Source organism: Amyelois transitella, chromosome 13 (genome assembly GCF_032362555.1).
Source record: "Amyelois transitella isolate CPQ chromosome 13, ilAmyTran1.1, whole genome shotgun sequence".
Lineage (NCBI taxonomy): Eukaryota > Metazoa > Arthropoda > Insecta > Lepidoptera > Pyralidae > Amyelois > Amyelois transitella.
In genome coordinates, this window is record NC_083516.1 from 8,565,780 (window position 1) to 8,593,768 (window position 27,989).

At 35.3% G+C, this 27,989-nt stretch overlaps 3 protein-coding genes across 3 annotated transcripts; 2 read left to right on the forward strand and 1 right to left on the reverse strand.

Moving 5' to 3' along the window:
* Nucleotides 1-273: 273 nt before the first annotated feature.
* On the forward strand, nt 274-6,652 carry LOC106129256 (4-hydroxyphenylpyruvate dioxygenase). The gene is made up of 10 exons (XM_013327757.2): nt 274-366; nt 691-792; nt 1,168-1,380; nt 2,071-2,171; nt 2,657-2,761; nt 3,308-3,395; nt 3,477-3,599; nt 4,314-4,436; nt 5,322-5,438; nt 6,052-6,652. Exons 1-10 carry the CDS (start codon nt 274-276, stop codon nt 6,199-6,201), a joined length of 1,215 nt encoding a protein of 404 aa, XP_013183211.1. The 3' UTR covers nt 6,202-6,652.
* A 2,395-nt stretch (nt 6,653-9,047) lies between these two features.
* LOC106129224 (4-hydroxyphenylpyruvate dioxygenase) lies at nt 9,048-14,283 on the forward strand. Its single transcript, XM_060947357.1, has 9 exons — nt 9,048-9,121; nt 9,440-9,529; nt 9,955-10,059; nt 10,552-10,767; nt 11,204-11,304; nt 11,824-11,928; nt 12,298-12,505; nt 12,899-13,138; nt 13,933-14,283. The coding sequence occupies exons 1-9, from the start codon at nt 9,119-9,121 to the stop codon at nt 14,005-14,007; spliced, it is 1,143 nt and encodes a 380-aa protein (XP_060803340.1). The 5' UTR covers nt 9,048-9,118; the 3' UTR covers nt 14,008-14,283.
* LOC106129245 (translocation protein SEC62) lies at nt 14,273-27,984 on the reverse strand. The gene is made up of 8 exons (XM_013327745.2): nt 27,820-27,984; nt 23,146-23,272; nt 21,479-21,612; nt 20,325-20,441; nt 19,594-19,796; nt 17,303-17,489; nt 16,692-16,852; nt 14,273-15,980 (listed from the first exon to the last, which is right to left on the reverse strand). Exons 1-8 carry the CDS (start codon nt 27,853-27,855, stop codon nt 15,827-15,829), a joined length of 1,119 nt encoding a protein of 372 aa, XP_013183199.1. The 5' UTR covers nt 27,856-27,984; the 3' UTR covers nt 14,273-15,826.
* Nucleotides 27,985-27,989: the final 5 nt, after the last annotated feature.

A 27,989-nucleotide genomic window follows, 5' to 3' on the forward strand; every position in this document is an offset into this window, starting at 1 on the left:
GATGTTGCCCGTTTGTTCTTGTGTTTTGTCCGCATTTTGATTTTTCGCACTACATTTTAAGAGTTCTTATTGAACACTTTTTATTAATTAAAAGCCACGCTTATTTTAAAACCAAGTAAAAACCAACAATTAATCATAAGTTACAACAAGTTAATTTGAAACTTACCCTTATCTAACTTAAAAATTAGGAATAGAAAAGTAAAACTTCAAGAAAAGTTGTTTATTGCGTAGATTTTGACCTATTTCACTCCGAAACAAATAATTATAGGTAACATGACCAAGGGCAAGTCTAACGTGGTCAGCCGACCCGAAGGAAAGGTCCTGAACTTCGACCATCTGGTCTTCTGGGTTGGCAATGCCAAAGCGGTGAGTGTAGCATCCTTTTTCTGTTATTCTTCTTTTTGATTGAGCTATTTCTATGTAGTCCTTCAGACTACACCACGTGACAAATGTCTTCTGTTATAAGCGATAGGCTCGTAAATCGGAACATAGAAACCGTTTTTTTTCTTCACTTTAGACAATCCATCGATCAGAAAATAAAATTTTTCTTCCTTTTGGCGTTGGTCCTAGAAACATCGTCACGTCTCCAGTCATACCCGGGGTGCGTCTTTGACCATGATCCTGGAAATGGAAGCGACTACCGTCCGACTTCTGCAACCGTCTAAGACAACATGTAATGCATTATTGCAGATAGCGAGTTACTTCGTGACCCGTCTCGGGTTCAGTCCGCTAGCGGTCCAGGACCCTAGTGAAGAGAGACCGGTTGTGTCCCATGCCGTTCGACTTAATCAGGTAAAAGAGTAATATTTATTTGTATCTTTTTTAGTTTATACTTTATGCACGTAAAATGTGAACTTAATGCCACAAAGTAGGTATTCTCTGTCAGTCGAGCCTTTGGACCAAACTGAGGTGGATGTACGGGTGATGCGATAACTGTGCGGTTTTTTGTATACATACCTACATATAATTATGTCTATACTTATCCCTTCCGGGGAAGACGGAGCCAACAGTCTCAAAAAGACTGACAGGCCACGTTCAGTTGTTTGGCTTAATGATGGAATTGAGATTCAAATAGTGACAGGTTGCTAGCCCATCACCTACTAGAAGAATCCCAAGTTTACAAGCCTGTCCTTTTTGTTTATATTATATTAAAACACCTCCTTTCAGATAACCCTTGTCTTCGAATCACCAACCACATCCAGCAGTGAACTAGCCAAGGACTTGGCGGCTCATGGTGACTTCGTGAAAGACGTTGCCTTTGAAGTCCACAACTTAGATGAGCTGGTGCGCCGCGCGAAAGAAGGGGGTGCCATGGTGGTGAAAGGTATCACGGAGAAGGCTGATGAGAATGGATCTGTTAGATATGCTGTTTTGAGAACAGTAAGTATTAAAATTGCACTAAACGTCATGTTTTTACCATGTCTGCATTTACATCGGACGTCAAATTTCAATAAGAGGTATGTCTTAAATCTAAACCATAGACGAATACGTACACTCATCGTAGCAGTTTTATTATAATAGTATACAAGAAAATGAGTACCTTCTTTCCCAACCCAAGCGTAAATAAGCTTCGATCTTCAAGTCCATTCGAATTTTAAATTAAGACATTGACATTTATAAATAATACTTGTGTTAAACGCGCACGTTCCGTAGGTACCTTTATTAAATCTAGTATAATTAAACGAGAAAGTTTAATCAGTTTAGAAATTGACAACCATAATCTAGTTTATTTATCCTCTTTAATATTTTTATTTGAATTAATATTTTTTTTATGTGCAATAAAGAGTTTAAAAACAAACAAACAATAGTAGTTCTATTTTCTGAATTTGATTTTGATATATAAATCGTAAACAGAAAATTGCAACAACAAGGTAACCAACTGTTTGACAGACTGACAGACAACGTACAGCAGAAACAACAAAAATTTGAACTTAAATAAGTATTTATATAATATAGCCAAATAGCTGAACGTGGCCGACCAGTCTTTTCAAGACTGTTGGCTCTGTCTACCCCACCAGGGATATAGACGTGACCATATGTATGTATGTAATAATATAATCTACATTGCAGTACGGCGACAACACGCACACTCTGATAGATCGGTCAAATTATTCTGGAACATTGTTACCAGGATACAAAGCAGTGGGAGACGATGAAATCAATCAATTTTTGTAAGTACTATTTGTGCACAATTCAGGGATCACAATTTAAAAAGAGTAATGCAACCTCATTAGTTTAATAATAGTAATGGCTGGTAATAGACGCTAAAATAGTTGTTAAAAATAAAGAAAATATTTTTTTTTCTTTTTTTTTTTTGAAAATTAGTTTGCAATTTGTTTCACACAAAACGATCCCATATTTCATCAGTGCAATAAATAATTTGTAAATTTGTTGAATAAACGGACGGTGATAATGCTGGTCCTTCTATTAATAAATACTATATGCAAAAGACTGTATAGGTATATCTTTCTGCCAGTTATGTTTTCATGAACGATTTTGATCAAAATCAAAATCTAGTAAAGCCATAGTAATACAAATACTTATTGTTCTGTTGTTTCTAAGAATATTATGTAGAAAGCAACGCACTGATTTTTAAACCGACTTCAAAAAAGAAGGATATCGATTTGAGGTGAAGAATAATTGAACTTATTTTCAGGCCACCAACAAACCTGAGGTTTATTGACCACGTCGAAGGCAATATGGCTGACGGGACACTAGAGGAATCCGTGGCCTGGTATGAAAAGAACTTGAACCTGCAAAGGTAAGTTTAAGTTGATAAGATAAAGGCAAAAAAATACGTAAGAATCATTGCTGACTATAAACTTACAGGTGCTTAGCTACGGCAAGTTAATAACATTTTTAAGGTATAATTATATCTTTAAATTGTATTGACACGGACACAAATTCTTTATTTTACTTTTGCAAGACTTAGACAAAGAGAAGGAGTGTTCTTAAGAGAACTTTTCTATCTTACCATACCTTAGATAGCCTATATATGTAGGTAACCCACAAAATTTAATCTTTAAATAAAACAGCATTTATTGGCCTTATACCTTTTGGATTAAAGGTTAACTTAACCTTTTTTTTTCGTATTAAATTTTTATATATAAGATATATTATAATTATAAGATATAAGATATACGATATAATTCTTTCTTACACAAAAACAAAAATTGTACAAAATGACGGACTTAGAAGAAATCTTTCAATAAATCAAAGATGTTACCAGTTTAATCAGTAAAGTTTTTTTAAGTTATACCTAATTTCAATCAATACTAACTTAGGTACTTACTTTAATTATTTATAGATTCTGGTGTGTGGACTACAAGCATGATCTGGTTCCATACTCCAGCATCAACTCTGCGTCAGTCATTAACAATGATGAGACAGTTCTTGTGAGTATTTTTACAAGGAGCTTACTTGACAGTAAAAGTACTTTTAACCTGAAGAACTGGTTAAAAACGAATTATTTTCAGCTATCAATGAACGAAGCGGCAAAAGGTATACGGCCAACAAGCAAAGCCAGCGAATTCGTAAAAGCGCTGGGCACGGCGGGAGTCGAGCATATAGCGCTTTACACCGATGACATAGTGGCTACGGTAAGATATTATTAAGCACTGGATAAGTAGCTTATGCTTACATTACATTTAATCGCTTTGCCTTTAAATCACATGGTCATGGTGGACATTAGAGTAGAGTAACGCAAATAATAACAGGAATTTGTGAAACGCCTAGGAAATTTATAAACTCTCGTTGAATTTTATACGAGAGATGAATTGTATTATTTTAAGTAAATTGATAAACTTACCAAACTCACATCTATACCTACTAATATTATAAAGCTGAAGAGTTTGTTTGTTTGTTTGAACGTGCTAATTTCAGGAACTACTGGTTCGAATTGAAAAAATATTTATGCATTGATAGACCATTTATTGAGGAAGGCTTCAGGCTATATTACATCACGCTGTAACTATAAGGAGCAAAGAAATAATGGAAAATGTGAAAAGAAAAACAGGGAAAATTATTCATCCTTGAGGGCTTCAATGATGCCCAAAATAACTATTCCACGTGAAATAAAAAAAACATCCTCACTTTTGTACGTACTTTTACAGACATTAAAAATTATCTTTAAAAAAAATAACTAGTAGGTAAATAAAGCTACTTACTCGGAAAATTTATTATTCCCTTTGTCGCGCAGAAAACATATACTTACCTAGTACCAGGAACAAAATACCCTAAAGCTTTTATTTTGCAGGACTCTTAAAAATAGCGGGATATCTACCTTTAAATAAAAAAAAACTTATTTCCTCCAGATGAAAAGCCTTAAAGCCCGCGGCGCGGACATCCTCACCTGGCCTTCCACCTACTACGATCTTATCCGGGAGAAACTCCAGACTTCATCCCTGAAGGTCAGCGAGGGAATCGACGCCTTGCAGGTAATGATTAAATGCTCAGCTCTAAAAAAAAACTAAGAAAAACTCTTTGATAAACGTGTTTAAAAAAATACGTTATTGCTATTTCCCGTCAATCATACAGCGTATAATACAACGGTATTATCGTGCTGTGTGGTTCCCAGCACCAATAGAGACAAGACTAGGACAACTTTATCTTTTTCCAGTGGATGTCGTAAAAGGCGACTAAAGGATAGGCTTGTAAACTTGGCATTCTTCATGTGCAAAAGGCTAGCAACCTGTCATTATTTTAATTTCAATTCTATCATTGAGTCAAACAACAGCTGAACGTGGCATATCAGTCTTTTCAAGACTGTTGACTCTGTCTACCCCGAATGGGATATAGACGTGATAATATGTATGTATACAACGGTATTATAAAAGCGCAACTTGATTTGGTTGGACTATTTTTCGTTTGAAAAACAGTAGCAATAATCAGATGAAATGAAGTAGGTACGCTTAAATCTATTAATGACTTAAGGCGTGTCGCTTTGTTACATACTTAGTCACGTCTATATCCCTTGTGGGGTAGACAGAGCCAACAGTCTTGAAAATACCGATCCCTTAGTCGCTTTTTGCACCATGGGAAAGAGAAGGAGTGTTTTCCATTCCTTTTTTTTATTGGTGCCGGCGACCACACGGCAACGCGCGGCACTCGCTTTGTTATTTGTTACGTTTTCGTAAGTCGTTATTTTTCTAACGCGTGATAACCACGACAACGTTGCAAGCTCTTTACTTAAACGGTTTAATAACGCGATACACTAAAAAACACAAAAAGTCGCGCTTTTGTAAGTGCGCTTATACATATAAAAAGGTACAACAATACAATGTTTTAAATGTTTTAAGCCGTTATTCCACCTCTTCTTGCAGGAGAACAATATTTTGATAGACTTCGACGAGAGAGGGTACATGATGCAAGCCTTCACCAAACATGTCCAGGCCAGGCCTACGGTTTTCATAGAGATTTTGCAGAGGAAGAACCATAGAGTAAGTTAATAGGGATTTTGTCTGTCAATCATAAAATTGAAGTTTAAGTATTCTATCATTAAGCCAAACAGCTGAACGTGGCCTACCAGTCTTTTCAAGACTGTTGGCTCTATCTACCCCGCAAGGGATATAGACGTGATTATATGTATGTGTGTTTATGTAGGTACGTTATTATGTTTGTACCATAATCATTAATACCATAATATGCGATTCGTATGACGACGTTATTTTGCTTGAACGTTTCATTTTTGTTTACTTGTTTCATATTTTACTACGCACTGCATAGTTTAGTCTACTATTAATTACATATTTATCGGAATAATATCAAACAAGGTTGTTTTGATTTCTGTATTTCTCATAATACCTAAATTTAAAAGTTGAAATTGACGAAATGGCGTAAATACCTTCAATAATTGTGAGTGATTTCATTACCTTTATTTCTTTATATTTTCCTTATTTTTATTAAGTTTAGGAGTTATAAGTAGACTGAATAAAAAAACATAAAGAAGGACTTGCGCATTTACTTAATTTTTAATTAGCCATGAAAACTTAGTTGATAATATAAAGAATACCTAAGAATAATACTCGTATAACTTAATATGAATTTTAATAGGGTTTCGGCGCCATGAACTACAAGTGGGTGTTTGAAGCGATTGAGCGGTTGGAGGCTTCGAAAGTGACCATCCAAGAAGAGAAAAAGGAAAAGGGGAAGAACATTAAAAAAGAAAAGAATGACGAAGTGAAGCCGAAAGCTGAGGCTTGACCTAAAATAGAAGCAATATTTGAAGATTCAGCGAGGTCATTATCAAACATTGTACTGTTATTTGAAAAGAATCATCCTGTCCTGTATCTTCTTGGAGCCGTGTGGTTCACAATATCAATAAAAAAAAATAGGACCACTCCATCTCTTTCTCATGGATGTCGTAAAAGGCGACTCAATTCTATCATTAAGCTAAACAGCTGACGTGGCCTATCAGTCTTTTAGAAACTGTTGGGTCTGTCTACCGCGCAAGGAATATAGACGAGTAAGTATAATATGTGTGTATCTTACATACATACATAAAATCACGCCTCTTTCCCGGAGGGGTAGGCAGAGACTACCTCTTTCCACTTGCCTATGTATGTATCTTCTTGTAGATTATTGTGGATAAAGTGGTTTTATTATTGGTTACACGTTGGTCACTAAATCGATGTTTGTAGGTAATCTACACGGCTCAGACACTCTCTTAAAATGTTTTGATTATCTATATAGAAAGTAACAAATAATAAAAATGTATGTTGTATAGTAATACATTTTATATTCGCGTAAGAAGTGTTTTATTTAAGACAGCCTGCCGTTTCAACTTGTGCATAAAGGTCATTGGTAGACCCTAGGTCCTCTCCTGGGAGAACTTTTAATCTTCGACTGAAATAAATGAATTGAAGATGGAAGTCTATGTCTGATTATCAAATCGCAAATAAATTCACCCAAATATTTGTCAAAAAGAAGTACAAATTATGCTCGATTCGTCGCATTAAGAACACCTTGCGAACTATGTATTTTTTCATTAATTATATCATTGTTACTAAGCATAAAATATATTTATTTTTAAACCCGACCTTTCCATGGGACGTGGAAAATTCTCGTCTTATAAATAAGTTGCGCAATGTTGTGAAATACAACTTATGTTAAGTGACTGCCCGAGACCGGATCCGACAAGCAACTGACGTGGGGTAGAGACTGCTTTTTGATTTTAAACGAAATCTGTTTGTTTGTGCAGTCATAGAAAATGTAACATAGAAGTATTAAAGATCACTGTTGCAATATATTTATTAAAAATACTTCTGTATTCAGAATTTAAGAGGTTTTATAAAGGAAATGCCAGCTTTTTTCTACTAAAACTTGAATGGAATCTCTTCAACATTCATAATGAAAATATAAAAATGGGCTTCATTATTTAACTAAGCAATAATGCCAAAATACAGCGACGCATTATCATCCCTTTCATTTTATTTCAGAACTATTGCACATGTTTATTTATTGAATATAATCAAATCATATGCATTTCCAACGTTTCAGTATTATCTTTATTCGATAGGACTACATTCCACTGTAAAAGTATACAATATAATTAATAGTATATAATAAAAGTATCTATGACAAACTTTAAACAAGAAGAGAGTAATATTTGTTGCTCTCAGTAGGTAGGTCAGTGTTAGACGCCACGCCACCCCGCCTGTGTTCAGCGAGACGCGTTGGTGACCAGTTTTATACATTTGCATTCTATTTATCGAACTGATGGAGCAGTGGGCCGGTTTATGGTCCATGTGAATTTGAAGAATTCCTCTACGTTTTGAAGTTTTATATGAAATTAAACTAGAAGTTTTGGATAATTTTTTGTTTTTTTATTCATTTACTGATTGAAATTAAAATTTAATAATGCTGGATTTAATTTACAAAAGCCAGGTAGGAGGTAATATTAAATTTGTTTGTAATTGTAAAATTTTAATACACTTTGCTATTAGCTTGTATGTAAAAGTAAATGTTAGCGCAGTTAAAACAAAAACAAAATATAAGTGAGCCTCTGTCGCCTTTGTCTGGCGAGAATGACTAGACCAATTACGGTGAATTTGACTTTAAAATGTTTATCGTAGGCCATGAAAAGAAGTATACTGGATCATCAGGTGCAAAAGAATTTGTTGACGACTAGGACACAGAGGAATACCTCCGCACTGAAAAGCATTAAACTTTCAACCAGACATTCTGACCGCCCGTCTGAAGAGGGTTCTTTTATCAGTATAAATATAGAATTGACGTCATTTTTTAAAATCTTTTATAAGCTATAGAAAAAATTTGGTCGTAATTTGTAAATTTGAACCACTGTGTAGATACTTGGAGGCTCGGCTCTCATCGATAGCCTCGATCGGACCCGAAGATAAGTCGGTGTCCACACTAGACTATTCAAACAGGGATTGAGACTAAGTAAGTAAGATATAACCCAATTGTGAAAACTAGAAAAGTTACATTGATTCAATACAAGCTAGACCTTGGATTTTTCTAAATTAATAAGTTTTTAAAATTACAATCTTAATTTTTAGTAAAAATTAATAGAATTTAATTGCCTATTCTGGAAAAAAATAAAAACGTAATTTTTCCAACCAGATGCCAGAAATATTATACAAGAAAAAATCTTTAAGAAATTGTATAAGTATATGTACATAGGACTTAAGTCCAGCAAAATAATAAGAAGGAAGGAGCATATATAACGTTTTTTATCCACATTTAAAAGATAAGTATTTTTTGTAAGTTTATTCAATACAAATATTGAATAAATTCAGAAACTTTCAGAAATGTAAACTGATTTTCACAAAATTTGTCAGAGATAAAATAGCCCTTCAGGATATTACAATAAAGCTTTCATGCAAACTTGGAAGTCTCCACTTTTCGTAATTTCAAATCAATTCGGCATATTTATGTATAATACAATGCAATTCAAAATTAAGTGTGAACAGTTGAACACGTCATTATTCCGGGTTATATTAAACGCAAAATGTTATTATGAATACGAGATTTCTGTTGGAATATAAAACCAGAGGCGTCAAACTAGATTCTTGATTCTCACACGACGCCGACCGTGTTCACTTGTCTTTTTTATTTTCAAAGTTTAGAAGAATTTTAGTTTTGTTTTTTGATTTTCAATATGGTAAGTAATTTTATGTTCTTATTAGTCAAAAACGTAATTATGCTGTACCTAGATAATATCATTTACATATCAAAGAAATAATTTCATTTTTATACCAGAGATAGAGAGAGAGATAGATCTCTGCTTACTTTTTTGTTAAATATAAGTAAAAATGTAGTAATCAAACAAAGTAATAAGTACTTTATTTACTCTTCAATACTAAGCCGAAATAATTCTGTTTTAAGTTAAGGTACCTACTTAAATATTTATTTTTATGTTAAATTAAATGTTGCTTAACTAGTTCTCTTATTTGTCGAATTAATTTTTAACTTTTTCCAGACTTCTTATACGGATAAGGGAAGAAAACCGGAAAATGGAAAATTCTTGGCCTTCGACCATCTCACGTTTTGGGTGTCCAACGCAAAACAGGTACAATTATAAAAATACTTTACTTTTTATTATTTTCTAAAAGTCTTACAATTTATAAATAGTGTTTATGAGCGTTAATGAAACTAGAACTTTAGATATCTTTACAATAATACGGCAAAAATTTTAATTATACTTTTTATAAAACTGCCGTTAAAATTTACGCGTGAAGCAATGATTCGGGCTTCTTTTGTAAGTGAAAATCTTCCGCCAGGCTGGTGTTTTGCCTGGGAAACCGCGGCTCCGACGATGTTCAATCGGAAATTGTATTTTAGCTCCAATCTTTGAAATCTTTGATATCGCGGTTTAGGCTCTACGCTGTGATTCAGCTTTGACGTATGGGATGTCACCACACCTCACACGACTTGAACTGAGGGCGGAAGTTGCTTTTTTATGACTTTTTATCTATAACAATATTATTTGCGTAGGCTGCCAGCTACTACGTAACACGTTTTGGATTCGAGCCCCTGGCTTTCTCAGGCTTGGAGACTGGATCACGGAAGGTGGCTTCACATGCCGTCAGAATGAACAAGGCAAGTACACATGTATAATAAGTTGTCCACCGTGCCGTTTTTCTAGGTAACTTTCTGTACATTCTGATATAACATACATTAAAGTACATTCTGATGTTTCATATATTATGATCAATACAAAGTCTCTTTCACGGAGTGGTGAAGGAGTTGTAATTGAATTTAGTACCTAAACAAACTTAACGCGACACAAAAATAAGCAGCGCGTATGTGCGATATAAAACTAAGAAAAACTATAAGTTCGTTCTTACACTAACAATAAAAATGATATCAAAAGCTTAAAAGTAATAGGTACATACCTACTTAATGTAAAACTTTTTCACTTGCCACGATCCTACAGTACATCACTTGTCCTTTATCCGAGAAATAAAAAAGGTTGTTAAAAATAATTACAAATAACCTTCTCTTTTATTTTCCCGGGTTTTCTTTCTTGAGTCTTAATCAAAATTTATGCATTTTTATTTAAAAGTATTAATAATTTATTTTCCGTAACAGATAGTTTTCGTATTCCAAGCTCAGTACGATCCAGAAGAAACGGAGTTTACCAACGAGGTGGCCTATCACGGAGACTTCGTGAAAGACGTGGCGTTCCAGGTGGAGAACCTGGATTACATCTTGGAGTACGCCAGGAGACAGGGCGCCGTGGTGGTCCGGGATTTGTGGGAGGAAAGAGATCAGTATGGAGTGGTCAGAATGGCTACTATAAAAACCGTTAGTATTTTTTAAAATTTAATTTTTCTTTACCCTAAGATTTAAGAGATCTATATTTGTGAATTGACGTCCGGTGAAAATGCTGCAGTGTAGTTCGTTGTGCTTTAGAAGCGGTGGTAGATATAATTAGATTTAAGTGATGTGACGTCAATAAGTGATACCTTGTATCCAATTTAAAAAAAAAATAATAATATCTGTATGTTTGTAACGAATACTGAAAAACTACTAGACTGATCTTCACGAAATTTGGCACAGATATAGAATAGACCTTCAGGAGTGACATAGGCTACTTTTATTTCAGGAATTTTCCGCAGGAGCGAAGCACCGCGCCAAAGATTGTGACAAAATAATTTTCAAAATCGATTTATGCAGACATAAACGCTAACAAACAAATCATTGCACCGTTAATACCTAATGACTGACATTTTTTTCACAGTACGGAGATAACACTCACACGCTGGTAGACAGATCGAGATACAGCGGTCCCTTCCTGCCAGGGTACCAGACACTTGACAACGATCCAATCAACAAATTTCTGTAAGTTTAACAAGGGCAAATAAAAAAGAAATTGATGATTTGCTGGTAGTATAATGGTCTATCCACACATGCCGCCGGCACGTGCATCCTTTATAATATCAAGGCGGTCAATAATCAGGCATATGTGGATGCACCATAATAACAGCATTTATTCTTCCTCTTTTTGACTCGTGGCCAATTAAATAGTAGGAATAAAAAACACCACGATATCATGATATTATGTGCGTTCGATATAAATCTGCCTGATGGTAAGCAAGATGTGGTCCAAGAAGGTACTCTTTTGTGAGACTAAGAGTAGGTACCGCCCTTTCAAAAGTAGTCCCAAAAAAGGGTTTTAAAAATCAGACCTACCTAAAGGCAAAATTAATCTCGTACACTATAAGGAACACAGAGCGGGCGCATGCGTTAAGATTTATTTAAACGTTCCCCTCAATAAAAAAATTCAAGCAAGGACTAGGTTTAGTTAGGTTTAGAAATTGAATACATATCAGTTTGTTTTTATTAAACTTTATGTTTCAGGCCCAAGGTTGAAATAGACTTCATTGACCACGTGGTGGGCAACCAGCCAGACAATGGGATGGAGACGGCTGCGTCCTGGTATGAGAGATGTCTGCAGTTTCACAGGTATTATTAGTTTTTTATTTGCATTTCTTAGATTTACAAAGGTTGTGTGGTAAGATTGTCGATACATACATATAATCACGTCTTTATCCCTTGCGGGGTAGACAGAATCAACAGTATTAAAAAGACTGATAGGCCACGTTCGGCTGTTTGGCCAAATGATAAAATTGAGATTCAAATAGTGACAGATTTCTAGCCCGTCGACTAAAAGAAGAAACCCAAGTATCGATAGTAATATTATCGATATTTCGGCAACGCTGAACGAACATCTGTGATGTAGGTACGTCGCGCTTCTTTTACGGTCAACGTTCATATTTATTTATTTATTATACCTACACATAACAGAATACAATATTGTTTTATTTCTTCCAGATTCTGGTCAGTAGACGATAAACAAGTCTGCACCGAATACTCGGCTCTCCGCTCAGTGGTCATGGCGAATTGGGAGGAGAACGTGAAGATGCCTATAAACGAACCGGCGCCGGGGAAGAAGAAGAGTCAGATACAGGAATACGTGGAGTACCACGGCGGAGCTGGGGTGCAGCATATAGCTATCAATACCGACGATATTATTAGCGCGGTAATTATATCTCTTTTCCTACACTAAAAGGGAAAAAATTAACGGGACTGGTGCAAATATTTAATTAGTTCGAGGTCGTCCACCTGTTTAGATCATCTGGCCCACTTAAACCTAACCTTTGAAAAAGTATATTAACGCGTATCTATGTTTTAACATATAGTTTTATGTATACGAGTGATCTGTCTGTGTGTTTCTAATATTCCGCAAGGACTAGGTTTCCCTTAAAACCTTTAATAAATAAATTCCCAACTTTGAGATAACTGAATTAGTTGTTAATATTTTTTTTTCTGATGCTATCAAAGGGTGTTTCAATCTAAAAAAAGGTTTATAAAATAATTCATTCGAAAAAATTAGGATTGCTTATAGTATATTTTTTTAATTCATCTATTCCAGATTAAAAATCTCCGTTCCCGTGGGGTGGAGTTCCTGTCAATACCGTCTAAATACTACAAACTAATTCGAGAGCAGCTGTCACATAGCAAAGTGAGAGTGGCCGAGAGTATTGACGTGTTGGAGCGACTGAACATCCTGATAGATTACGATGATGACGGATACTTGCTTCAGATCTTCACGAAGAACACACAGGACCGACCGACGCTGTTTCTAGAAGTTATTCAGAGGAGGAACCACAATGTAAGTAGAATCACTACACTACATAGTATAAAACAAAGTCGCTTACTCTGTCTCTATGTCCCATTGTATGCTTAAATCTTTAAAACTACGCACCGGCTTTTGATGCGGTTTTTTAATAGATATAGTGATTCAAGAGAAAGGTTTATATGTATAATAACATCCATTAAATAGTTGAGAAATACTGTTATTTTTGAAGTTTCCAATTTGATGTCGTTAATTATAATATTTTTTCCGCTTACACTGCAAACGCAGGCTGAACACTAAGTGTCGTATATGTCTATCTCTCATGGATATACCACAAAATTTTTTTTTTGTCATTTACTTTTTACGACAATCAGCATTGCACACGTGCGAAGCCGGGGCGTGTCGCTAGTATTTATATATAAAAACATGATTAAAAGTATAAGGAATATTTTTGGGCCTGCTGTCTCTGAGCACCGAATACCTAAATCATGGCCAAAAGCATGGCGCTTAGCACGGCACGCGCGACGCTGTTTTTATCGCGCGAAAAACTATCGCTGTTTCGCTTTTTATTATGACGTGAAAAGGGACAGCGATAGTTTTTCGCCCGATAAAAAAGGCGGCGGGCGTACAATTATTAACCTATGTATCTATATGTATGTATGTATCTATACGGGAAGAGACAAAAACGAAAGCTGACAGAGTCGAAACTACAGATGTCGAACACCTGTCAAGGTGCAGGAGAAATATAAGAGTGACAACTGGGAGAAATAATAAGGACTTTCATTTTCTTACTGCTGCATAGTAAATATATTACCTATCTTTTTTTTCAGGGGTTCGGAGCGGGCAATTTCAAGACTCTGTTCGAGTCTTTAGAAATAGAACAAGAGAGACGTGGTAACTTGTAATAGCGAAAAAGTTTAAGATAATTATTGAACGCCATCTTTGTTTTGCATTTTAATTAAACAGTATGATTTCTTAGTATAGTAGTGGCCAGTAGTGGAAGAAATTGATTAGAAAAAAGAGTATGAGGTATATTTTAGTTAGGTTTAATTTTTACATAGCAATTTTAAAGGAGGTAGTCTAAGACAGTGCCAGCTAAAAAGAATGAAAATTTCCAAAATGTTCAATTAGGTACCTACTATAATTCAATGTTACAAATAAAATTCTTAATAAAAGTGTATTGTTTTATTGAAATACGTCGTCGATTGACATATATTTGGAACACCAATAAGATCTATACGATTATGTATTTATTTACAATTCAAGACTGTTGCGAAATTCACAATTTGAGTTCAAACAACAATTTTTAAGCAATTTATTTTTTCTCTATCAATTAAAAATATAATCTATTTGTAACTTTAAACACATTCAAAGTCACTATTCGAAAAATCATTTTTATGTTTATATAATAAGTCACAAAATTTATTAAATTCATTAAGAATTAATCGGGTCTAAATTGGGTCTCGTAAATTATAATGGCATAATTTTACGCACAACGTTTTTTGCATAATCATCGTTTAACATAATATTCAATACCTAAATATATATATTTTTAGACAATGATTTTGCCAAAAAATGTTAGGCAGTTAGCATTATGCCATTAGTTTTTATGAGACCCGATTTTTCCAGTGCATTTGTCATCTACAAAAGCGGCTCAAATGAGCCTTTATCACAACGGCAAACGGTACAAAACTAAACAGCACCAATATATGGACATAACAAAACAAATAACGCAAAACATGATTGCGAATATCATAGCCTTCTCGACTATTGCAAAATGAGTTTGTAATACGATTAGGTACATATGTACGAAATGTTTTCCAATTATGTAGTTAGTACTACAATAAAATAATTTTTCTATAAGGTTTTTTTTACCGTAAACGAACCTTGGAATTGGACAAACTTTATGTTATTTCCTTTGGTTACTGTCATATTGAAAACCTGACCATTCTAAATTTATCTCTTCTAGATTTTTCAATTCGCAAATTGTCTGATAAATGACGGTCATTTGAACGCACTGGCATTAACTCCATAACAGTCATTTTGTGTATTAATAATTATTAAAAAAAACAATTTTGACTAAGAAAAAAATTTGGTTTCGTCTAAATATAGAGGAAGACTAAGTAGTAGAAAAAAAAAAGAAACTGAAAAGTGGCAATAAATGCAAAAATATGCAAAATTATTATTCGTAGATACTATAAACTTAAAAATATTATGACAAATTTATTAAAGTATATAATAAGATAAGAGAATTCACAGAAAATATTATTATTAAATTAAAACTTTAATTAAAAAAACATTAATACATAACTCCTGTATGCACGAACTACAAAACTTGTGCTGATTCCCAATAAGATTTGGAATAAAAAATCAATAAAAACTCACTTCGTGGCAAACAAAAGGGTTTTACCAAACGACCTATATCACCGTCGCACATAAGCCGTATACCTAGACAAGGATGGCGAAACATTCGAATGACAAATCAAAATGTTTGGAACGAAATTTAAATTTGAAAACCCAATCAATACACACTAACTTTGTGTCAAACAAAAGTGCATTGACAAACCATTGCCGTCGCATTCAACCGCCACAATCTAGACAAGGACGGCAACACGTTGACAAGAACAATTCTGTTTGCAACGAAATTTAAATTTGTAAATGGAATCACACATACCCAGTGCGTTTTCGACCTTAACTAATTGGTTTGACGATACAAAATGGCATCTAAGTGGCGACTTTGGGGTCGGGGTCGAGTTCGGCGGACTCGACCATTTCCGGATCGACGATTTCGAAGTCCCTGTCTGTGGACGATCGCTGGCTGTTCTCGGATTCAGAGTCGGAATGTTTCTCCGAGCCGGGCAGGAGTGGACTCTCTTCTCTGTAATAAAAAAAAAATATTTGTGAAGAACGAACCTAATTCTTGACCAGCCTCTGTAGAATGGCACGCACGACGCCATTTTTATCTCAGGAAAAACTATCGCTGTTTCGCTTTTTATTAGGTATGACGTGAAACGGGAGAAGATTGTTTTTGGCGCGATATTAAGTGCCATGATGCGGGGGTTGAAATATAGCAAATGTGACTAATTGCGGATTCAAAAGTGAATTTAAATATTGGGTTCGCAATAATTATAAAAAAAAATGTTAAACTCAACGCTTTTAATTAGTCAATCTTGTTCATCGTTTCTTCTATTACCTTATATGACTCAACTATTTGGTGTTTCTATATGTTATAAGTTGAAAAGATATGCCGATATTTTTATAACCTTTTTTTAATGTCAAGTCTTTTATGTCAATAGCCCTGCAGGGAGACATAAGATTACATACATATAATCACATCTTTATCCCTTGCGGGGTAGACAAAGTCAACAGTCTGAAAATACAGATATGCCACATTCAGCTGTTAGGCTTAATGATAAGAGTCGAGATCCAAATAGTGACAGGTTGCTAGCTCATCGCCTAAAATAAGAATCACAAGTTAATAAGCCTATCACTTAGTCACCTTTTACGACAATTATGGGAAAGACATGGGATTGGTGTTATTGTTTTTTTTTCTAATAGTGCCGGGAACCACACGGCATACGATACATACTTGGCTTCGTCCAACTCGTGCGCAGCGTCCACTCCCGCCGGAGCGACATCTTGCCCTTTCTCCGTCTTCTCCGCCTCGTCGTCCGACTGTTTGTCTTTCTTGGGTTTCTTCTTGTTCTTACTCGACTTGTCGCTCTCTGAACCTGGCCCACGGTATTCGTACTGGAATTTAGAAATAAAAATTTTAGTAAGCATTTTTTAAATACATACATATATATAATCACGTTTTTATCTCTTGCGGGGAAGACTGAGCCAACAGTCTCAAAAATACTGATAGGCCACGTCCAGCTGTTTGGCTTACTGATAGAATTGAGATTTATATAAAGTGACAGGTTGCTAGCCCGTCGCCTTAAAGGAGAATCGTAAGTTTATAACCCTTATATCCCTTAGTCGTCTTTTACGTCATCCATGGGAAAGAGATTTATATAAAAGAAACCCTTCAATATAATACTCCGGTCATTAACAATGAGCATGTTTTTATACATATTACGATCTATTGTTGAATGGTTGATTATTTCGAATACTTTTACAGCGGAATTTATATATTAATAATAAAAGTATTCGAAATAATTTTCGAATACTTTTTCCAGCGGGATGCGACTCTATGTTTACCTTATATAGCGGCCAGAAAGACGCGAAGAAGCCCACGTCCTCAGTGAGGTTGGGCAACAGCCACAGATGGTGTCTGGACAGAGTCAGAATCCACACCAGGCAGAACACGACCAGCCTGATGATGGCCAGGGCTATGATGAGGACGAGGAACGCGGCGGCAGCCACGCTCAGGTAGTACACGCCTTTTCTGAAAATGAATAACGTTCATTCAATGTTCATAACTTGCAATGTTCATACATCGCGCGAATTTAGCGCCACATACACGCGCGTATAAAGCGCCACGTACAAAAGAATAAAGGTTTTTCACAAATCTCACGGGATTTTACCGGGATAAAAAGTACTAAAGTTCTTTTCCAGACTCTCAATTTATATAGGCAAAATTTAAGAATTTTTGTTTACAAGATAACCTGTGAAGACACAACAAACAAACCAATAAACTTACTTTCGTATTAATAATATTAATAAGGATATATATAATATATACGTACAATCACGTTTGATATATTAAGAAGTAGACGTAGTCAACAGTCTTGAAAAGACTAATGCCGCGCTCAACTACATGGTACAATGATGTAATTGAGATTCAAATAGTGACAAGTTGCCCATTGCATAAAGAAGTATCCCAAGATTTTTAGCCTTTCTCTTGATTGACATTAACAATCTTCAAATAATAATAATTATTATAAGTCTACTCCATTTATTTTCAATGGATGTCGTAAAAGGTGACCTAAGGAATAGGTACCTACATTAATTTAGAGCAGGTGCAAAGATTACTGATTTCAAACGGGATTCGCTTTGTATAAAAACCTGACTCACCCATACCAGGATCATAGTCAAAAAGTGCACCCAGAGCTCGAGAGGTGAGAAAAACAGCAAACTAACCTGAAGGTGGAAAGTCACAGTGGGGACATGGGAACAGTGACTGTTCCAATCACCACGAGGACCACACACAGCCAGTATAGTACCACGGCATGGGATTGAATACTTAGACGTTTTAATATGATGGACTAAGGAAACCGGAATGAATACCTGGACGTTTTAATATGATGGACTAAGGAAACCGGATTGAATACCTGGACGTTTTAATATGATGGACTAAGGAAACCGGATTGAATACCTGGACGTTTTAATATGATGGACTAAGGAAACCGGATTGAATACCTGGACGTTTTAATATGATGGACTAAGGAAACCGGATTGAATACCTGGACGTTTTAATATGATGGACTAAGGAAACCGGATTGAATACCTGGACGTTTTAATATGATGGACTAAGGAAACCGGATTGAATACCTGGACGTTTTAATATGATGGACTAAGAAAACCGGATTGAATACCTAGACGTTTTGATATGATGGACTAAGGAAACCGGATTTAACACCTAGACGTTTTAATATGATGGACTAAGGAAACCGGATTTAACACCTAGACGTCTTAATATGATGGACTAAGGAAACCGGATTTAACACCTAGACGTTTTAATATGATGGACTAAGGAAACCGGATTTAACACCTAGACGTTTTAATATGATGGACTAAGGAAACCGGATTGAACACCTAGACGTTTTAATATGATGGACTAAGGAAACCGGATTTAACACCTAGACGTTTTAATATGATGGACTAAGGAAACCGGATTGAACACCTAGACGTTTTAATATGATGGACTAAGGAAACCGGATTTAACACCTAGACGTTTTAATATGATGGACTAAGGAAACCGGATTGAACACCTAGACGTTTTAATATGATGGACTAAGGAAACCGGAATGAATACCTGGACGTTTTAATATGATGGGCTAAGGAAACCAACCTTGTACCTGTGATTCACTATGACTTAGGTTCTCCTTCATAGGATGCAGAGGTCAGACGGGAGCCGCTTTGTATAAAAACCTGACTTACCCAACCAGGAACAAAGACCCTTACTTACCCGGCTCAAGAAGTGAGGTGAAGACAGTCAACTTACCTGAAGGTGGAAAGTCACAACGGGAACATGGGAACAGTGACTGTTCCAATCACCACGAGGACCACACACAGCCAGTATAGTACCACGGCATGGGATTGAATACCTAGACGTTTTAATATGATGGACTAAGGAAACCGACCTGTGATTCACTATGACTTAGGTTCTCCTTCAAAAATGCAGAGGTCAGACGGGAGTCGCTTTGTATAAAAACCCTGACTTACCCAGAACCATGGATAAAAAATGTATCTGGGACTCCGACTTACCCAGAATCATGGACGAAGTGCAACCGGGGTTCAAGAAGTGAGGTTGAAGACAGTCAACTTACCTGAAGGTGGCAGGCCACAACGGGAACATGCAGACAGTGATGGTACCAATCACCACCAGGACCCCACACAGCCAGTAGTACCACGGCATGGGGTTGTAGATCCAGACGTAGGCGTCCGCTGTGTCGAGGAACAGCTGTTCCAGGTGCATCTCCAGGCGGATCTTGCGTTTCTTCTTCTCCTTCTCTTTGCTGTCCTTTGTGTCCTGCGATCATAGATAAATATTATCTACAATTGACAACATTTCAAATTTTTGTCCACAGAAAATCCACAGGAAATCGCTTCGTCATAGAGATGACGTCACAGCTCTGTCACAATTTTATTGATTTTCTCAAAATAAATCTATAAAAAATTCGATAATTTTTTTTTTGTAGTTACAAAAAAGGATACAAACTAATAATAACGTCAAATGTCACAACTATTACACTAACTTATTTTCCTTCTATTGTAGTTAGGATAATTAGTGCTGCAATAATGGAATGCCTTTGCCTGAAGAGTTTGTTTGTTTGAACTCACTAATCTCAGGAACTACTGGTTCGAATTGAAAAAGGCTTTAGGCTATAAAACATGACGCTGCAACTATAAGAAGCAAAGACATAATGTAAAATGTGAAAAAAAACGGGGAAAATTATTCATCATTGAGGGCTTCAATGATGCCCAAAATAACTATTCCACGCGGACGAAGTCGCGGCCACAGCTACTGTTTAATATACAGTCAGTAAAAATTTCAAACCTTTCCTTCGCAGGCGCTGGCTTGGCTTTTTTCTCCGTCTTTGTCATCATTACTCTTGCTAGATTTCTCATCTTTCTTCTTTGATTTGCCTTTCAGTTCCTGTTCACTTACTGGTACCTGATAATATGGAAAAATCATCATAAACATTACATACATAGCTGGTTACGTGGTTATAACTTGAGGGGTACAGAACTTAAGGTCTTAAGATAAAAGGTCACATTTAGCATGTTGGTGGGAAGTGTTAATACACATGAACCAGTTCAGACAGGAGTCACAAAAAGGCAGGTTAGTGACCTCGGGACGTGTACTAAGACTGGGTTCTTGCCTAGCTCCGATTTTGAGAACAATGCACAGATATTAATAGGTTATGCCTGAGAATGGGAGTAGACCTACCTTCTTAGCTCTGTGGAACAATTTGTGCAACATCTGATGTAGGTAGGTGGTGACCTCGTAACGTGCTACTAAAGATTGGGTTGTTCCTAGCGGCGATTATGGTGTCAGGTCAGGACGTCATTGCACGTCACAGAATAAAAAAGACCAGTGCACAGATATTAAAGTTCCATGTCTGGGAATGAGAGTGTACACCTACCTTCTTAGCTCTGTGGAACAATTTGTGCAACAACATCTGACGTAGGTATGTGGTGACCTCATGACGTGCTACTAAAGATTGGGTTGTTCCTAGCGGCGATTATGGTGTCAGAACGTCATTGCACGTCACAGAATAAAAAAGACCAGTGCACAGATATTAAAGTTCCATGTCTGGGAATGAGAGTGCACACCTACCTTCTTAGCTCTGTGGAACAATTTGTGCAACAACATCTGATGAAGGTAAGTGGTGACCTCGTAATGTGCTACTAAAGGTTGGGTTGTTCCTAGCGGCGATTGTGGTGTCAGAACGTTATTGCACGTCACAGAATAAAAAAGACCAGTGCACAGATATTAAAGTTCCATGTCTGAGAGTGTACACCTACCTTCTTAGCTCTGTGGAACAGTTTGTGCAGCAGCATCTGATATAGGTAGGTGGTGACCTTGTGACGTATTACTAAAGATTAGGTTCTTGCCTAGCGGCGATTATGGTGTCAGGACGTCATTGCACGTCATAGAATGAAAGATACCAGTGCATAGATATAAAAGTTACTTCCTTCCTAACCTACCTTCTTAGCTCTGTGGAACAGTTTGTGCAGCAGCATCTGATGTAGGTAGGTGGTGACCTCGTGGCGTGTCGTGAAGATCGGGTTCTTGCCCGTCGCCCATTTTGACGTGAGCAGTGCGTCCACCGCTTTTGCGCCTGAGACAAATAATTTTAATTTCTATAAAAAAAATACTCTAAAATAAGCTTATTTTAAAAACGTGTTTTTACTTCTTAAATAAGAAAGTAGCAATATCAGTAACATTGTGTATCATTTATTCAAATGTTGCAAATTATTTCAACCGTATTTATTGGCCTAATTTCCGTCTCAGATAAGAAAATAAGTCAATTAATATGGTTGAAATTAATCGCAAACATTTCATAAGAAAACATTTAATATCGGTGTTTACAAATATGAAATCTTATGTTTTCATCTCACAATTAGTTTCGCGTCAATTGATTATATAGTGTAGTGCTGGATTTATTGATAGCAAAAATATAAACTTTAAGCTGTTATCCGCAAAAAAAATAATATAAAAAACTGAAAGTGACGATGTTTCGTGTGATTGCTATATAGGTAACTTTAAAAGCAGATAAATATTCGCATTTGTAACAAAATATAATAATATACAACATACTTTTAGTTGAAAATGTCTAGAAATCTATGTCCATTGTAGACAAAGTCAGTCATTTTACTCATAATATTTTTATATGTTCGTGTGTTAAATACTTTAGGAAGCGTGTCATAGTCTAATTTAATCAGTCTCACTACACAACTCGAACAGTGTTGATAGATCTGTAATTTGTTTTCATTGCCGTCGCTTTATGATCGCCGATACTGATATGAACAATGAAATGGGTCATATAAAGCATATTGTGTGTATGCCCCTGTATCAAAATGGTCTAAGAAGTCTCAGGTTTGATCTCCGGTCACGTCAAGCGAAATACGAAATTTGCGTAACCATGGGCTTTTGATGTTTGCCCATAATTTAAGTTACGTATATTCATATAATCACGTCTATATCCTTTGCGCGGTAGACAGAGTCAACAGTCTTAAAAAGACTGATAGGCCACAATCAGCTGTGATAGACTTGAGATTCATATAGTGACAAATTGCTAGCCCATCGCCGAAAAGAAGAATCCCAAGTTTAGATATATATATAAATTATATATAAACTAAAATTAAAATTATTTATTAACTTATATTATTAACTTAAAATTATATTTAATTTTAATTATATTAAATTTTAAGTTAATAAAAGAACTAAACTGGGTGATTCCCATGTAGGTTTAGGTTTTTCCGAATACGTAAACGCTTTCTCATAAATGTCGTATCTATGTTGCAATTAACCTGATGCAAACGCCATGATTACTGTCTGGGTTATTTTTCTTTCGTGGACGCTCAGACACAATTCGCTTCATGCAATTTAAATTTTAATGTACTTGACTAACCCGTTCCTGAATCTAGGTCAAAGTTGGACCCCGGGACCCCTCGCAGGGATAACGCGATAAGATAAATCAGACAAGAGACGACAATTTACATACATACATACAATTACGCCTATATTTTTTTTTTACGTGCCGTCTACGTCAACAGACAATTATTCTACATATATATTTACCTTTGTTCTTGGTTGGCATTTAATGAGTGAAATTGCAAGCGAAAACAAAATTAAATAAGAATAGGCTTACCTGTGAAATATTCGACATGGTGATTCAGGAACTTTGTTTTCTTTGTGGGCACGTTCGCTTTTAACCACTTCGCCACTGCGTACTCTTCGCTCGTTGGCTTCTCCGACTCTGTGGATTCGCCAAACTCCTGAAATTACAAATATATATTTATATACATATGTTAGAAAAATATTTTATTTGTGGTCCATTTAGTTATTGACGCAATAGAAGAATTCCCATTAATACAAGTGCATCTTAAACACTATGATTAACTAACATAGATAAGAGAGAGATAATAAGAGGGCTTGTGGTCAATAAGAACTGCAAAAAAATTGACAATGCAATACATTTTTAATTAAAAAAAAACCAGTTCAAGAAATGGTCCCGATAAATATTAATTTGTTACTTAATTTAAAAAAAAATTTTTTTTTTGTTTATAAATGACAAACATTTGTTTTTCTCAGTAATCAAACGTCGTTTTTTTTTAATTTTTATTAAAGTAATTCGTGCACCTGTTGTTAAAAGTGGAATGACATCTTTATTTTCCCGTTTGGGAATAACTATTTCTGGTTCGGGCGTCGTCTTGGCTGCATTCGATACGAAAATAAAACAGCGTTCGTTTCCTTTCGTCGTTGAAACCGTACAACTTTTCAGAAATTACGCAGTTTTTGAAACTGCGACGTAAAAGAACCAATCAGTGAACATAACATATTCACAACTTATTCTTTCAACCGACAACATATATTATTCTTTAAACCGACAATAGCATATATCACTACATAGAAGCAATGTCGCTTCCTGGGTCTGTCCGTGTCTGTATGTATGTACCTATGCTTGTAACCTTAGATCTTTAAAACTACACAACGGGTTCTGACGCAGTTTTTTACTATTACATAGTAAAAATTTATTCAAGAGAAAGGTTTAAATGTATCCGATCGGAGCCGGGGCGGGACATACCTACATATAATCACGCCTATATCTCATGCGGGGTAGACAGAGCCTACGGTCTCAAACCCACAATTAGTTTACTGTATTGCAGCACGAGGTTTATAAGGTCGGCCTCGACAAACCCCTAGGGACCAAATAACAGGTATCTTAAATGAAGATTTTGGGAATGCTATTGTTCATCGAGAATAAAAAGGCGCGGATGAAACCAGAGACATCTAGAAATATCGAAGCAAGTACAAACCACGAAAGTAGCGTCGATCAAATAATATAACACAAGGAAAAATCCAATACGAATGAATAACTGTGAATTGTCGCGTGCGTATCGATAGAATAGGGTCCCGTTATTCGCTTGGCGAGGTACGGGTTTGATGTTGGTTTATCGATTAAATTGTTCTACATTTTAAAAAAGCCTTAAGGTAATTCATTATTAATATATATTTTAAAGTATAAATAAGTATAGAATACATTTTTTGCGTTAAATTTGTACCAGTGAAAACCACTGTAAAAATGAATATAAGTAAAATCAGACTATTCAAGGGTGAGCACTATTAAAGTAAAATTTAAAATTCTGGGCTCTGTCTTATTTTTTGTCTTTTAGGGATATGCCTTTTCGTTACAAGTTTGTGAATAACTCTACACAAGAAAAGTGCACTCCATTTAAACTAAATCGATTATCAGTCAAGTACTTAATCATAAAAACGTTGGAAACACAACAGTATTTAAAATATTTGCACCTAACAGCCGCACACGCATTTCCATAAAATCGTGTAGATTTATAAATTTAATTTAAAAACTTAAACAGCGCTGAACCAACTAACACAGACAATAATCAAAAAGATTCACCCTCTGCCTTTTAAATAAAAAAAAACTATTACAATTAAAAAAAAAATCTTACATCATATTCGTATTTGAAACCCATTGCACCACACTACACACTCACTCAAAAGACGCTTACAATATGGTGTAGTAGAAACGTGGGTCGGTGAAAGTATGCCATTTCTATGACTTACTTTGCGGAGGCCGAGACAGACTCTACACGGTCAAGGTTGGCTTATTCATATTTTATCGTAATACAACATTAAGATCATCTATTCATGTTTAAGTCTTTCGTCTTTAATGGCGTAAACGGAGCCTAAAAAGTCAGGCGACAAAAAAGTTGGAGAAATTAAAAAAAAAAATGTTTTTTCTTTCAACCTTCAGAATGTGAAGCATTATTGTAGGGATGTTTCTTAGTAATACACGTCAATGAATTTTGTGATTTGTTTAAAAATAATTTCATAGTTTACTTTCAAATTATAAACCTATTAGATTATTGCGTTATTTATACGAATAATCAAAATTTTTATGAAGGAATTTTAAAAATAAATTTTCTTAATTACGTTTCGTTGCCTACATACGAGCTTGTGACAACTCCATAACTTTTCTTAACTTGTAAAAGGCTAATAAACTTGGGATGCTTTTGTAGGCGATGGGCTAGCAAAATGGCACTATTTGAATCTGTATTACGTCATTAAGCCATACAACTGAACGTGGCATTTCAGTCTTCTCAAGACTGTCGGTTTTGAATGCAAGGGATACAGTCGTAATTATATTTATGTATGCAGAAACAAACAAAGAGCGTCTTTCTTTGTTTTGACTACAACAGGTTCAAGGTTCGTTATCCCGTAAGATAAATTCATGTCAGATTTTCTGCTACGCTAACTGCTCGTAACTTCGACAAACAATGAACAGTCAGCGCGTGAGAGCTATTTCCGTCAACATAATCTACAACAAAATGCGTGTTCAAAACTACAAATAACTGTTTTTCATCGACAAGGTTCAAAATATCGTAAACAAGAACAAGAAATCTGCGGTTTCAGTCTATCAATTTTTATAAACGTAGCTTCTACCCGCAGCTTCACTCGCGTGAATTTACGCAAAAGAGCAAAGATTTAAAATGCCACATAAAAAAAACAACGGTTTTCTTATATTCCACGGGACTATAGTTTTTACCGGGATGAAAGGTACCCTATTAAATCGTTTACTTGATATTTCAAGAAGATTACTTCAGTAGATAACTCGTGAAGAGGTAACAAACAAATAAACTTTGGTTTATAATAAAAGAGCCCTACAGTCCCACTCTTCCGTTACTGAGTGACTGTCATACGGACAGTGTACAGACAAATCTTTTGGGCGTAGGAAGCTGAAATTTGGCATATAGGTTCTCTTGTGTTGTCTGTTGTTATTTGAAAATAGGTAATAATTCAAGAAGCTGTACATTCATATATAGGGCCTACTGAAAGAAATTTGTCATGACATAAGTAGTGCCCTTGTACAAAATAATTAATGGCATTGTACTTGTAGCTTTGTAATCTTGTTGTGATTATCAGTCTCAATGTTTTCTATGAACATAAATTAGTAAATAAATAAATTCTCCTTAGTCTAAGATCTAGTTGTATTTTTCCCTTAAAATCCATAAATGTATAAATAAACTTAATATATTATATCTTTATCCAGTGCCAAAATTCATAGCAGGAAAACCTAGCCAGTGTGACCAATACAAATGGACCCAGGCTTTGATTAATAAAAAGTGTAAAAAGTAAAAAAAATATAACATAAAAGAGAACTATTGTTATTTCTATGGAGAGAATTTGCAGTATCATAAAAGGTATTCACTCTATGGCTCTACCAACCCTCCGTCTGTTGAAAGGACACTAACTCTGTCCTAACAAAAAAGTAAAACAAACTTATTGCATTGTTCACACAAAAAGACAAAAGTTAAATTGGATAAGAAGTTCTCAGTGTAACCCAAAGTTTCAGAAATAATGGAAACACTTTCCCCACCAAAATTTTAAAGATTAATAGTGATATCTATAGTCTTATGGCAAGACACAGTGTAACATCAATTGGCTGCCAATAATTAAAATAACTACAAATATGTGGTGGCCAAGGTGCAACAGTATGTGTACAAGAAATTAAAGTTAATTAAGTAATGTCATGTTCAAACCTTTTTTCGCTGTGAAAATAATTAAATAAATTAATAAAAATTTACAAAAAAAAAATATTTTCAAACAAAGAACATTTTATGTGGCACAGCAGTAGTGCGGGCGCGTGTCTGTGACACTGCAGGTCTTGGGTTTAAATTCTGGCCAGGGCATGATAAGAAACAAACTTTGCCTTATGGGCCTTGGATGTTTATCTATTTATTTATTATTATTTTAAATAAAGGATTGTTTAGTTAGTATCTTGTAACATGAGTTTTGAACTAATTTCAAGACTCAATCTGTGTTATTTGTCGGTATATATTTTTTCACTCAGAATAAGGTGAAGTTTTAGAAATAAAAAGAAGTATTTTAACTTCAAATGCAGAAAGACTATAAACACTTTATGAAACATTATGGTAGGTGCATAAAATCATAACAGGCAGTTCCAGTGTTTTATAAATTTCGCATGGCAAGAGTGGACGTCCTGAAGAGTTCTTAACTTACTCTTAAAAAAGCCGACTCATCCGAACAGAACTGCGCAGAATTGTGATCAGCGCACATGGAAAATGACTACAACATAAACGTCACAGGCTCCTAACACTTTTCATTGTGACGTATACTTTTATTTCTAAAGGAATATGGACTGCGAATTCTACGCATTGGGAAAAACCGCATGCCGCTACTAACACATATGGAAACGTAGGCAAACAATGGGCAAAAAATGTAAACGCGTATATTTAGTGATGATATTATCTATGCATTAATATGAGAAACATGTACTCACGTCCTTGCGTTTCTTTGTTTTTCTTTTATCTGCCATTATTTATGGAAAATATTTGTCAACGTTGCAATTAATTTGTAATAGTCGTGTCGAGGAAATTCTTTCACTTCGTCGCGCTTTGCTATTTTTCTGACTTCAACAAAATTTTGATTGACGACAATGACAATCACAAC